Here is a 14,877-nt window from a genome sequence, read left to right as displayed (position 1 = left end):
TATAGCATTTATTAAAATGAGGAATTAAACTTTACTGTAGAAATCTTTTTCAAAAGTACAGGTACGAGAGGGCCAGGGATTTAGTTTGGTGGCACCGCATCTGCTTTGCAAGCGCAAGGTCACAAGATCATTGTGAATGAAATGCATTCAACATATTCAAATTTGATTTTTATTTTATTGTGGTAAGAACACATTCATGAGATCTACTGTCTTAACTGGTTTTTAAGTATACACTCTGATACTGATAACTGTAAGCACAATGTCAACTCATCCAATGTTTCAGGTGTGACAGTGCTTGAAGGGCCTATTTATGCCGTGGGAGGCCATGATGGCTGGAGCTATCTGAACACAGTGGAGAGGTGGGATCCTCAGAGCCAGCAGTGGACTTTTGTGGCCAGCATGTCGATAGCTCGAAGCACAGTTGGCGTAGCGGCATTGAATGGCAAGTGAGTAGATTTTTCTTTATTTTTAGGGGGTGATAATTGAAATATTCTTTTTTAAATAATGGTAGGCTGGGTTGATAAAAAGATAACATTTTAATATTTTAAGATATTTTTGTGATACTGGATTAAAACTCAGAGCTATGTGCACACTAGGCAACTATTTTACTACTGGGCTACACTCCTAGATTTATTTTAAATTCCTGCTGTTTGAAAATTTTAGTAATCATGGCTAATTGGACAATAGAATGCTATATATGATATATCTATATCTATATCTATCTATCTATCTATCTATCTATCTATCTATCTCTATCTATCTATTCCACTGTTCAAGCATCTCCAGTCCTATGATACCACTCAGGCATTCTCCCACTCAACATTATTCATATTTGGCCTAAACAATTACTTGTTTTAGGGTGACAAACAAAAATGCCTGCATATAGCACATAACAGATGGTCAGGGTGGCAGGGACCACTCTTTTTCATTTTCATGAGACTCGTGGCTCTAAGCAAAGGTAGCACATCCTGCTCAGACAACTGACGGTTTTATTTTAGTGTGATCTCCCTACTTCTCCTTTCCCTGTGTCCATTTGTCAGTGCTCTAAGAGCCATCCTTTTATATATGCAGTAAGTGTAAGGAGTTCTTTGCAATTAGACTGCAGTTCAAATCTCTACTTAAAGGGAGCCATTAAACAGAGTCATTCTTATTTTTTACTTTTATTTATTTTTGTTTGTTTGTTTTGGTTACTATCAGGCAAATTGCCTTTTTCAAGATCTACGCTCCAAAAATGCCAAAACCTAACCCAACTAAGTGACTTTGAATGTGCTTTTTCTTTCCCTGAGTTGCAGTTTCCATTCAAATTATATTTATGTGCCTGTGTCCAAGTCATCATTCAGATTTCAGCTCAGAATTTATCAAAATGGAGAAATATCAATGCCAGTCTCATTGAAAATATTTCACTGTGCACATTATTCCAAATGATGTTTACTCGCTCTTCTTAAAATTGCTTAGGAAATTGCATTATATTTCTTTCCACTGGTGTATATATTAATGCCAGGATTTTGGTTACTTCATTCATTATATCCTTAGCTTACTAGAGTGACTATATCAGATAAATATTAAATTGATGGGTTTATCCAACTTAGTTACACTGAATGACTTTTAAAAATCTATTTTTTCTTAATATATATGAATGTGTATAACTATACAGATACTAGAATAGAACAATGTTAAAAAACAAATAACTTCTCAACTCAATTATAAATAAAGTATTTTTATAGCCATGGAGCAGTCCATTAATGCAAACAAACTAAACTAAATGTAAATAGTTTGATAATTTTTATTAAATAATTCAATTTATGAATTTTTTTTTCTTCTCCACAATTGGAAAGAGCTGACTTTGAACATCAATGTATGTATATTTCATGGACACAAAAGCATTTCTCAGTATAAACACTAAGAAATATACTGCCTAGACTAAAAAGTAATATGCATGTTAGTTTGATACTGCCAGGTGATCCTCCAAAAATCTTGGAACACTGTATGAATACACATTTCTCAATCTCATTAACACTGGAGGAGGCTTGCCAATGCGATAAGCCTGAAGACTGTCACACCTGGCAACTCTGCAGGTCTGCAGTCTACCTGGCTCCAATTCAGGCCTGGAGACCCGGGTACAGACCTGCAGTCTGTGGCAGTGAGAGTCTGCCTACTCGATAATACTTCTCTTCATGCTTTGCTGCTTGCTGATGGGGAAAGGGTGACATAGATGTTGTAACACATCTTCCCTACTCCTTCCAAGGTGTCTTCTCTTTCTTTTGCAAAATCCAGGTGCTGGAATCTCTAATCTATTTCTTTTCTAATCTATTTCTATTTGTATTTCTGTTGTGTTATTTCTCCTTGATTAAACTGATTATTTTCATTATTTAGACTGATGTGTCAGTGGGGAGACTGGTGCTGGAAAATCTGTCCCGACACCTTGCTGACTTCCTCTTTCTCCTAAGTGTATACATTTTTGTCACATGAATGTCATATTAATGTATTTGTAGCAACTTATTTTTTAAACTTAATTTTATTGGTACATTTAAAATACACAATATAATGACATTCATTGTTGGAAATTTGTACCTTTACATAATCTATCTTGGTTCTTATTTTTTTCCCATACCCCTGCCTTACTTAAAACCCTCCATCCTTCCTTATCTACAAATACTTTGTTTCCATTTTTTTATTTTCTCATATTAATTCCAATCCCTTCTTTCTTTTCCCCTACACCTCCCATTTCCCCCTCCCCTTTGTCCCTTTTCTTCCTATTACACATTATCTATTATAACTTCTACTCCATAGGTACATTTTCAGTTTCTCACACCAAATAAACTGTGCAGTATTTACACATTTGTGTATTCTTTATGTCACTTAAGAGTACAGCATCAATGTGTATTCATTTAGCCATAAATGTCTCAAATTTATCACTTTTTACTGCTGAGTAGTACTCCATTATATTTAAAAATCATGTAATACTCTATATAGAAGACCCCAAGAACTCCACCAAAAGTCTTCTAGACTTAAACAAATTCCGTAAAGTAGCTGGATACAAGTCAACACAAAAAATCAATAGCTTTTCTGTACATGAAAAACAGACTCACTGAGAGAGAAAAGGGGTGATCAATTCCTTTCAAAATAGCATCCATAAAATTGAAATACCTAGGAATCAACCTCATGAAGTATATCAAAGACTTCTACTCTGAGAACTATTGCACTCAAAAAAGCGATGAAAGAGGATATCAGAAAATGGGAAAACATCCCTTGATCGTGGGTAGGAAGAATCAACATAGTGAAAATGGCCATATTTCCAAAACTGCTATATAGGTTCAATGCAATCCCAATTGAAATCCCAGCAGCGTACTTCACAGACCTTGAGAAAACAATACAAAAACTCATTTGGAACATGAAGGGACCTAGGATGGCAAAAGCAATTCTAGGCAATCAGACGAGATAGGGGATATAGTTTATTTTTGTTTATGCTTTCACAGGGATTAGGCTCCTTCAAACTTCATTAAGGGTTACAATGTATATAAAATTATAGATTGTAGTTTCTATGTTATTCAGATTGATACATAGATCAGAAAATATTCTGTATCAATACTGTGTATGTTTAAATAAAAATTATTACTGTAAAAGACACATTGCAAAGAATCCTTTTTGAAATACTCTTCCTCACTTCGAACTTGGTTATTCCTCATCTTCCCACTCTTTGAAGCAGTTGTAGATGTCCGTTTTCATGAGTATTTTCAGTTGTATTTTTATGGCTTCCTTTGTGAATGGATTCAAAATGTTCACATTTCAAAGTCATTTTGAATCTGTGGGAGAACCGGAAGTTGCAAGATGTTAGACCTAATAAAAATGGCGAATAAAACACCTCAAAATATTTTTAAAATTTATTTTTATTAGTTCTTATCTTTATTACATGCAGTTTACAATTATCCTGTTTCTGTCGGATGACACTGCATAGCAGTGCTGACTTTATTTTTATCATGTCTTATAAAACAGTCACAAAAGAAGACTTCTTGTTACTTCCAAAAGGGATGAGAATGGTAGAGTAGGTGTGCTTGAAGCAAGGTGGGGGGTATTATGAGCAGATTAATGACAATGTGCTTTTTCCTGTAATGTTTTTTGTATTTAAATCTTCCCTGAATTTTAGATTTCCCCTTTTATAATGTGTTTTTCTATGTTATTTTTAATATTGTATAGATTATGACATATATAAACATACATTACAATATATAATTTTACAAATATAAATTGAATCAAGGCACTATGTATGCATATATATAGACATTAATGGATACAGATGTAGTATGTTATATATTCTGTTATATTTATTGATTTCATATATTCTCTTAGCTAGCATCTACATTGCCTCATTTGAACTTTATTATTAAGTTCTTATGTTTTACAAAACTACCTCCAATAATTGCTTTAACATCTTGCTGTAAATAAATATTTTTGCACTCACTGCCATGTCTCTGTTGCCTAGAATGGCTTTTGCTACTCTGGGTCTCTTACGTTTCCAAATGATTTTTTGGATTTTTTTTTCTAGTTCTGTGAAATATAGTGTTGTAATTTTAATCAACATTGCATTGAATCTGTATAGCAGTTTTAGTAGTATGACCATTTTCACTATGTTGATTCTTCCTACCCAGGAGCAGGGGATATCTTTCCATTTTCTTATATCCACTTCTATCTCTTTTTTCAGATTGCTGTAGTTTTCAGTGTAGATATCTTTGCTTCTTTTGTTAGGTTGATTCCTAGGTACTTCATTTTTTTTGGATGCTATTGTAAAAGGAATTGTTTCCCTAATTTCTCTCTCAGTGAGTCTGTTATTTTTGTACAAGAAGCTATTGATTTTTTAGTGTTGACCTTGTATCCAGCTACTCTGCTGAAAATGTCAATTAAGTGTAGAAATCTTTTTTTTGGGGGGGTCTTCAATATAGAGTATCATATAGTCAGCAAATAATGACAGTTTAACTTCTTATTTTCCTATATTTATTGCTTTAACTTCTTTCACTTGTACCAGCAAAGAAAGAGACCTGATGACCAGTGGAATAGATTGGAAGATAGAGACCCAACTCCAGATGTACTCAGCTACCTCATCTTTGACAAAGGAGTCAACCATCCTCACTGGAGGAAAGATAGCCTCTTTAATAAATGGGGTTGGGAGAACTGGATTTCAACTTTCCAAAGATTGAAACTATGCCCTTATCTTTCACCATACACTAAACTAAAATACAAGTGGATTAAAGATCTAAATATTTAAAAAGAAACACTAAACTTGCTGGAAGATAAGTTAGGCAGAACTCTTGAAGACATACTTTAATTATTATATGAATCTTATTTTAGCACAACAGCATCATAATAGTAATAGAGAACCTAGAAGATATCTGCTGTATTTGTCATTAAAATCAAAAAGCACAATTTCTTGATTTTGGATTGTCATAAACTCCTTTTTTATTATCATCCTCCTAACCTGTTATATATATGCTAGTTTTAGTTCTAATTTCATCTCATTTTAGCTTTTGTTTAGAGTCACTTTTAGGATTATTTTTATTTTAATCAAATGAGCAAAGAGAAGCTTTGCTTACTTTTCCTCTTCATTAATTTCTACTTCCCTTACTTCCATTTATTATACACTGAAACTGAAAATTTAATAAAAGATAATATAATTGTCTTTATAGTTTATTCTTTCTTAATAGTTCACTAAATATTTATTTATCCAATTCAATACCTACTTTTAAAAATTTTATTGGTGCTTGTTTACTACATGTGGTGATTACATTATCATGGCAATTTGGTACATGTACATAATGCATCCTAATGATATTTTTTACTTCCTCTTCCCTCCCCATCCTTTCCTGCAACTATCTTTGAGTTTTTTGTTTCAATTATTTATGATTTGAATTTCTTAGCCTGATTTACCTCACTTCGTATTAGTGTATCAATGTGCATTTATTTTCCTACATATGACTCAAATATTTGCTTCTTAGTGGCAGAGTACTCCACTGTGTATAAATATTACATTTTATTTCTGATAATGGACATAGAGGCCACTTCCAAAATTTAGCTATTGTGAGTTGTGCTGCTACACACATGAGTATGCATATATCACTGAAATATGATTTCTTTAATCTTGGGGGAAGATACCTGGAAGGCCAGTGCGGGGTCCAATGGAATTTCTAGTTTTGTTTTTTTGGAGTAATATTTGTACTGATCTTTACAGTAGTTGCACTAGTTTACATTCTCATAAGCAATATAAAGTGTTCCATTTTCCTTGCAGCCTTACGGGTATTTGTTATTTGATTTCCTGATGATAACCATTCTTTCTGGAATAAGATGGAATTTCAATTTGATAAGAATGGAAAGCTGGAATAGAATTGTATACAGGAAAAGCTGACAGTAACCTGACAATATAGGTTCCTTTTGTATTCACTAAGCATTCTTCGCTGCTCTGTGACTTTCTTATTAAACTTTACACTTATACCACACTAAATATCAAATAATATCTCTAAAAATTTGTGCAAGATTTCTTTTAACTACAATTTTTGGGGAAAAACTTGGAATCTCATCATCACTGCTACTTTGGAAAGCTAATGCATAAGAATAAAAAAACAGTTCAAATTATCTACCCCTATTAATCCGACAGTCTCTCAGGTGCTACATAACAAGTGCTTAGGACTGGGCTTACATTAGTTTCCTAGAAATACTGTACTGATATTGACAGGAGAATGAATTAATACATTATTAAGCTAATTTTTCATCTGTTCTTATCTGCCTGTTTTGAAAGGAAATGTCTTAAAATTGCTTGAATATGAAATAAATGCATTCCACTTTTCCTTCTCCTCTTAATATATTCATTTTATTTGGTTGTCTTTTTCAATGAAAGTCATAAAAATATTTTCAGTGATGTTAATATTGTCATTTTGCTCAATAGAGAATGTATATATTTTTCCACTTTCCATATTTTTTGCCTCCAAGATTATTTATTTTTCTTTAAACCTAACAATGTTTTTCTTAAAATAATTTAATTTGAAATTAATAAATGTATTAATAATAAATGTCAATAAAATCTCACATTGCTTTTTATTAAATTCAAGAAAAAATCTATCTTGTAGACACTTTTTTATATTAAGAATTATAATAATGATGTAATGGCAGTTCTTCTGCTTGTTAATTTTCAGAATTCCAATAGAGAAAATAGTAGCATTTTGCGTCTTTTTCTAGTAAGCACACAAATATATAAAGAAATATATGTAAGTTGAGTGACTGTTTTCTTACCAATTAGATTTCTTCAAATTCTAGAAAGAAAATGTGTCTCACTGACACAGAGTATTTGCCCATGAGGTATGGAGCCTTCTTGTGCCTTGATTATCCAAAATATTGTACCTGTAATTTGCAATGATACTGTGTAAACACACTAACTAATATTTCAATATATTACTTTTTATTCTCCAATCTTACTCAGAAACAAATAGCATAAAATATCTAATGAGGAATCTCGGAGCAATTTTTCACATGTTATTACTGAATTATAGATCCATTTTTTTCTAGTGCTCATTTTAAATTTTCTAAGCATTTGAATAAACTCATCATTCAAGTTGTTCTTTGGTTATGTAGAATATATAATATCTTGAGGAATTTTGTTTTAAATTAGTATCATTCTTCATATCAAAAAGTAAATTATAATATAAATATTATTTTAGAATTTTGCTTTAGAAATTATTTAACTAAGTAAAATTAATCTTGTGTGAAATTTTTGTAAATTATTTTTCAAATTTCAAGGTATCTTTTTCCCTTAAGTCAAAATAGTACAGCTTATATTTGGAGATCTTCCTCCACTCCTGGACTGTGATTTAATAGATTCAAAATTCTGTAGTTTGTTGAGTGTTTCTTAATACCTACAGTTTTTCCCATGTTAGGCACAAATACAATCATTATAGAGTGACCTTTCACTTCAGACCCATAGCAGAAAATGTTTCAACATCACCCTCTGACAGGTTTTATTTTTTTCCTCACCTCTGCTGACAGTAATTTTTTGTCCTGTTGTATTTTCACATGTCACTAATGTGTCATTCTGACCTTGTTGTTGTTTCCCTGAATGTTATTTTAGAATAATTTTTCCAATTAAGCTTAGTAAAAACAATGAGCAGTACTCTCATGTTTAGGGTATTTGAGTTTCCATTTATTGTGGGAAAATGGTAAATTACCTCAAGGCTTAAAATTGTTCAGTGTTTTGATGGATTCAAAAGCAAAAAAGTATGTTGATTTCAGGAAACACTTTGGTCAGTTTTCCAATAAAACACATTAATCTAAGGGGTAGATTTATTATCTTAGGGTTGCACAGCCAAAGACTTTGGTGAATAAAGAAAACAACTAAATAGTGAATGACTTCAAGGACTTCGAGGCACAATGGTTGGTCATAATTTCAGACTCCCAAGCAATATATGTGTTACCATTGCTTGTTGTTTCTGTGTTTCTATTTGTTTGGATTTTTTTTTTTTTTGGTACTGGGGATGGAACTTGGGACCTTGCACTTGCGTGGCAGGCAGTGGAACCTCTGAGCTAAATTCCTGCTCCTGTTGTTTCTGATTTGATCGCTGCCTTGGTGTAGATGTTTCTATCAAGTTTCTCATCATCACCAGAAAATCCTTCTAGCATTTTTTTCTCCTTAAATTATATCATACAGCTGCACCTATCTATAAGCAGGCCTCATAGCACTGAACATACCTACAAGTAGACCTGAATTTCAATTCATGTGTGGTGCTACACCTAGAAAACAAAAGCAACAGAACCGTGTTTCATACTTCCTTACAGCAAAGTGGATTCATTCTCTTACTCAAAATCTATAGTAATAGTATTTGTAGTAATAGTATTTGTGCAATTTCTATTCAGTAAGGAGAACATGTTGTCTAAAGTACCATAAGAACAGGAACAGGAGTTTGTTGTTTTCTCTATCATGTTCTTATATCAAGTACTGCACCTTAGTACTCAAGGCTTAAGGCCCATTATTTGTACTGTGCCTTCCAAGACTGCTACTTTTAATATTCAAATTTTGGTCTTCTTTTTCCTAAAGCTGCCAAACAAAAGTATAGAAGTTTTAACCTACATTTGACTCACACATTTAAGAAAGAGAAGAAAGAAAGAAAGAAAGATAAAGAAAGGTAAGAGAGAGAGAGAGACAGAGAGAGAGAGAGAGAGAGAAAGGAAAAGAGAAAGAAGGAAAGCTCATTTTCTTAATTTCATTTGTGGATACTGAGCTCAGGATATTTAGACTTTATCTACCTGAAGGAAAGTTTAACTGAGACTCTACTGATACATCAGATTTCCAGCAAGTGGGGAAGTGCTCCAAAGAGAAAGAATAATTTGGGTCAAAGCATTAAATATGAAATGCAAACAAAAGATAGGAACATTAATGTAGAGAATGATGAAAAAGAATGGGCACAAAATATTGGGCAGAAAGGCCCAGTACACATAGCCAGAGTAAAACTGCTGGTGGTGCACACCTGTAATCCCAGCACTTGGGAGGCTGAGCCAGCGGAATTGCTGTGAGTTTGAGACCAGCCTGGCCTACATGGTGAGTTTCAGGTCAGTCTCAACTACATAGTGAGACTCTGACTCAAAAAAAACAAAAAAACAAAAACCTATAAATACTTTTAAAGGACATTGACCTGGCTGCATTACAATTTTATTAGCATCCTCTCTGAAAAATAACTTGTAATCAGTCAAATAAACTATAAAAGTATTCAAATTTTATAACTGTAGTTCACTTACTTAGATGTATTCAATTACTACAAAGGGATTACTTGATAAATCACACCTTAGAATTATACAGCATAGCAAGAGCAAATAATTCCTTTTGTTTGCCTATTTGAGCACAGTCCCTTCCAAACTCCTCAGTCTGGAGTAAAACATATTGGGACTTTAAGGATTTAAACCATGTCTTCTTTATCTAGTTTTCATCCTCATTACCTTCTTGTCATCGTATGGAATAGTTCAGATTTCCTGAAAATGCTGAGTGTCCATTTGCTTTTTTTGGGTTTTTGTTTGTCTGTTTGTTTTTTGTGTGGTACTGGGGACTGAACTCAGGACCTTGTGCTTGCAAGGCAGGCAGAGGAACCACTGAGCTAAATCCCTGACTTGCTTTGTTTCTTATACTCATCTTTCTGCCTAGAATTTCCTTCCATATTTTTCTTTAAAAATTGTGACTATGTATTCACTGACACTAATCACCATCCAACTACGTATTCTTCTCCGATGTGGACCTGATCGTTGAATACATTTGAACACTCTTCTAACCTAATGTAGCTAACCTAATTAGGCTCCCTGTGGTAAAGTCAGTACCAACAAAAATCAATGTATTGTCCTTGAGAATAACTGTGCCAAGAAATACTGAACATATGTGAGGATTTGCTCCTTTCTAAACCTGAATAAGTTCATTTTTAATATTTCTCACAATCCAAAACCTAGCTTAATCTCTATTATTTCATTGAACAATGTTTAATCCTCCCAGTTAAAAATAAGTGCTCCTTCTTTTGTTTCCAGGACACTCGATTGATACTATTTTCTTCCTTTTGTTAAAGTCTTGTTTGTGTTGAGCATAGAGGTGCTTTTTTCTTTAAAAATCTTCTACAGATGAATCTCTGCTTTGGTTGGAACATCTGTCTCCTAATACTATCTACTCATTTTACATGACAATACAGTTACCTTTTTATATATCAATATTTTAATGCTTTCAGTGAGAGATAGAGATATGTTCACCTAAGATAAAGAGTACCTTTTCTAGTATCTTGGCAGTTAGGTATTGCTACATTTCTAAACTTTGAAAAGTGGATGTGAGGAGCAAGTTTTCCAACATAGAAGAAACTATCTTAAAGAGGAGGTTGTGCTCTGTCTTCCATTTTCCTCCATCTTGTTATGTAAATTGTGGTCATGACACCTAGGACTCTGTCTTGGAATACAAGGATAGGCAGTTTCGTAGAATTTGTCCCTGAAGTTTCAGCATTACTGAAAATTTTTCAAGCAAGAAAAATTGGTAACTTTCATACGCACTATCTTTTTAAGGATATTTTTAAGTCAAATAGTATCAGAAGATAGGACACCCTGTCAGCCTTGAGGGCAGAAGATAGATTGAGTCTTTCAGTAAAGATAAGTAAAGATAATGTCACCTTGACTAAGTTTCTGGAAGCCTCTTGAATGGATGAGTATTTTCAGGTCTGAAGCAAACTGAGTACTTGTACTTGCTCAGAAAAGCCTCCACCCATAACAGTGGTGGGACTTAGAAGGAGAGAACACCATGCAAACTTGAAGCTCCTGTTATCTATTGTTTGGAAGTAATAAAGTCACTTTTCAGCAATGGAGAGACTGTGTTCTTCCACCATCTACCAAACTGTAGCAAGCATAAATAATTTAGAAATAGGAAAAAATCTCAGACTTACGGAGACTGACAAAAGGACATCCTCTAGAAATGACGTGGTTAACATATGTGAAACCAATTTCATGCACATTTTAATCCATATCCTCATGAAGGTGAGTTTATTTCATAGACTATACTACATGTCACACAATCTAAAATAGGCAATTGATAATTATCTACTAAGGCACAGATTTTTCTTGCTAAACATTATGTAAAACTCATATGTGTGTAGATTAAATACTTAAGGGAAATACTAGGGAAGATTCAGATTCTTGCCATTCTCAGCAAAATTCTACATTGTTTAACTCAGTCAAGTTTCTGGATCTTCTGCCAACTCCTATCATACAAAGAATATGGTATTCAATATTCATGACAAATTTTGTATGAATCTGATGACACCCAAAAACATTTTTAGTCCTTTCTTCATTGCTTCAGAATGAAACCCCAACTCCGTTGGTTGGCACGAACACCTTTCATTCTCCGCCTTATATTTTCTCCCTCCAAACTGTATTTCTTCTCCCTTGCCCTTCACTACCACCTCTTCCATTGGAACAACACATCTGCCACTTTTTATTCATCACCTGCTGTGGCCTCTTCCGCCCTTTGTCTTTACACATAATTCATTCCCTGTATGTAATGCTTGCCCCTTACTTCTTTTTCCTACTCATTTTTAACTCTAACTTTAAAAGTCGTGAATCCTTTTTGATGCAAAACTGTCATCTGTCACTTTCTGTGTTGTCAACTCATTTACTTCCAGCCCCAGATTCTTCTCTGCTCTTCAGTGTTTCAACATCTAACTTGTCCTCTTTGTGAAAGAAATCAGTCTAAGCCATGAGTATAAAGTTTAAAAGGAGCTTTGAGTTGATAATTTTTAATAATTGTTTGTGAAAGTTTGTGTGCATACTGTAGCACTCAGCAAAGAATAGATTGTTTTTTTATTCTTTGGTTATAATTAATTTTAGGAATAGCTACAATAATAGTTGTGAATGTTATTTATTTTAACCTTCTAGATCCTAGTCAATGAACTAATTTTGTTCAAAAATAAGTAGATTATGAATAGTTGTAAGGTACAAAAATTAATTTTTTCAGGTCCATAAATACATCTACTTGTTTAAATAATGAATCCATATAACAGTCCATAAGGACACTGCTATATTTTTTACAAAACATACCCCATTTTCTAATTTCTTTTTAAAAGTACTTTCTTGAGAAAAACCCAGTGTAGATTTTCCTCTCTCTTAAGTCTTCACGAAATAATCAATATTTCACATTATATTTAAAAATTAAATCATTACATTATTAATCTGTATAACATATAATCCTTTAAAATATATGAAAAGGACACATCATATACCACATGATAGAAAATATTGATAACATAATTTAGGTATTAATTGCTAAATTGTAAAATGACAACTAGTATATATTTAGAATTAATTTATAAAAAGAAACATTAAACATTATCTCATTTTCAATGAAATATAGAAATTTCTTATATATATATATATATATATAAACCTTGAGTTACTAGATTTTATCAGAGCAAAATTCATAAAGTGTAAATATGCTAAAAGTTCAGTGATACTGTAACCTGTGAACTTTGCAGGAACATTTTATTTTCACCTAAAGTATATGTTAGTACATATGATATTAGCTTAAAACATTAATAGGCTCAATATTTAACTTTTATAAATAAGGATGGTTAGATATTATGTATTCTTTTTATATTCTGAGATAGAAAAAATGTGGACTATTTATTAACTCATTCTTACTCAATGTTGAGTTTTTTTCATTGAATAATTTGGTTTATTAAATAACAACCTAATTAATTTTTCTTAATTATTTCTATTTCTAGTTTGTTGAGAATTTTCATTATGAAAATGCACTCAATTTTGTGATATGCATTTTTTGTTTGTTTGTTTATACCAGGGATCTAACTCCAGTCCTTGCATTTGCGAGGTTGGCAGCAGAACCATTGAGCTAAACCCCTGGCCCATGATATGCATTTTTTACTGTGGATCTGACTATGCAAATCTATCCTTTATTGTGTTACTGTGGTATATGTATCATATAAATTGATTTTTGTGTGTTGAACCATCTTTGAGACACAGGTATATGTCATATTTCATCATGGTGTATAAACCTTTAAATGTGCCACTCAAATAAGTTTGTTACTAATATGTTGTGGATTTTTGCATTGTTATTTGTCAGGAATATCGGTCTCTGTTTTCTTGTTATGCCTATGACTTTGATATTTGACTGATGCTTACTTAAAAAAAATATGCTTAAAGCTATTTCTACCTTTTCAATTTTTAGAAGAGTTTAGCGGGACTGACATTAATTCCTCTAGATATGTGCAAGAACTTAGCGATGAAGCCTTCTAGTCCTGTTTGTCTTTATTTGGAGATTTTCAGTATTTTTCCAGTCTCCAAAGTCTAAATATAACTACCTATTAGCTTTATTCTAAAATAGATATATATCTACTCAGACTTTCCATTTGTACATGGTTAAGTCTACCATAGATCAAACAGTATTGATTTCATACAATTTTGGCATGTGTACATCTATATATCAATTGATAGATGTATAAGATATAATTATTACAGATGTATAATCATTTTATAAGTAATAAAAAATAAATGTTATATGTTATTGCTGTGATCTTTTTATTATCTACTGTCAGAAATGCTCAGTTCAGATAACTAAATAATATAACTTACGGGGCCAGGGATTTAGCTCAGTGGTTCAGTGGCCTGCTTCGCAAGCGCAAGGACTCAAGTTCTATCCCCTGTACCAAAACACACACACACACACACACACACACACACACACACACACACACACAGTATATTTTATCAGTTTAATGTATATGAATAAAAAGAGCATTTTAAAGTCAACGTTTTCTTTAAAACAATAGCAAAAGTGTGAAATAATTGTATATGCACTCACATGAAGGTATTCAAGTAATATCTACCCAAAAATATTTAGTTCTATGCTAACAATATTTCAATATTATAGGGCAGTTCTATTGAGTTGTATCTTTATATGAAACAATCAAGTTTCAGATTTCATGAAGTTTTTGGGGTGATAAAAACTTCTGAGTGACTAGTTATTTAACTTCTAGTGTTGTTGCAAAATTCTAGTCCAATACTTGCCCTTTAAAATGCCCCTATTAGTTAATTTAAATATATTTGAAGAGCAAGTGTCAGCAGACAACTTGTTAGGTACCAAGTGAAGAGGCATGACTTTCACAAAGGGACGCTTGGGCAATCAGAAACATTTTATCATGCCAGCCATTATGAGAAACTTAAATAGATTTTTCAAAAGTCCCCTAGATTTGAAATCAGTTTAGATACCATATTCTACAATCATTGAAAGATATTAGATAATAAAATTGTAAGTCTAAGACCTGAATACTTTCATATGCTAAATAATACTTATTCTTGTACATTTATTTTGAAACTGAA

The 14,877-nt window shown here is 32.5% G+C and overlaps 1 protein-coding gene across 2 annotated transcripts in view; it reads left to right on the top strand.

The window, feature by feature from the left end:
• Positions 1–14,877, top strand: part of Klhl1 (kelch like family member 1) — a 369,118-nt gene that overhangs the window by 331,985 nt on the left and 22,256 nt on the right. For both annotated transcript variants that reach the window (XM_033760918.1, XM_010610816.2), the window contains exon 8: positions 284–446. In XM_033760918.1, the coding sequence (XP_033616809.1) occupies positions 284–446 (163 nt within the window). The remainder of the gene's footprint in view (positions 1–283; positions 447–14,877) is intronic.

The sequence above is a fragment of the Fukomys damarensis genome, unplaced genomic scaffold (genome assembly GCF_012274545.1).
Source record: "Fukomys damarensis isolate Sample0158 unplaced genomic scaffold, DMR_v1.0_HiC HiC_scaffold_6, whole genome shotgun sequence".
In the NCBI taxonomy this organism is placed as follows: Eukaryota; Metazoa; Chordata; class Mammalia; order Rodentia; family Bathyergidae; genus Fukomys; species Fukomys damarensis.
The sequence above is the reverse complement of the archived record's forward strand: the minus strand, read 5'-3'. Positions and strand labels throughout refer to the sequence as shown.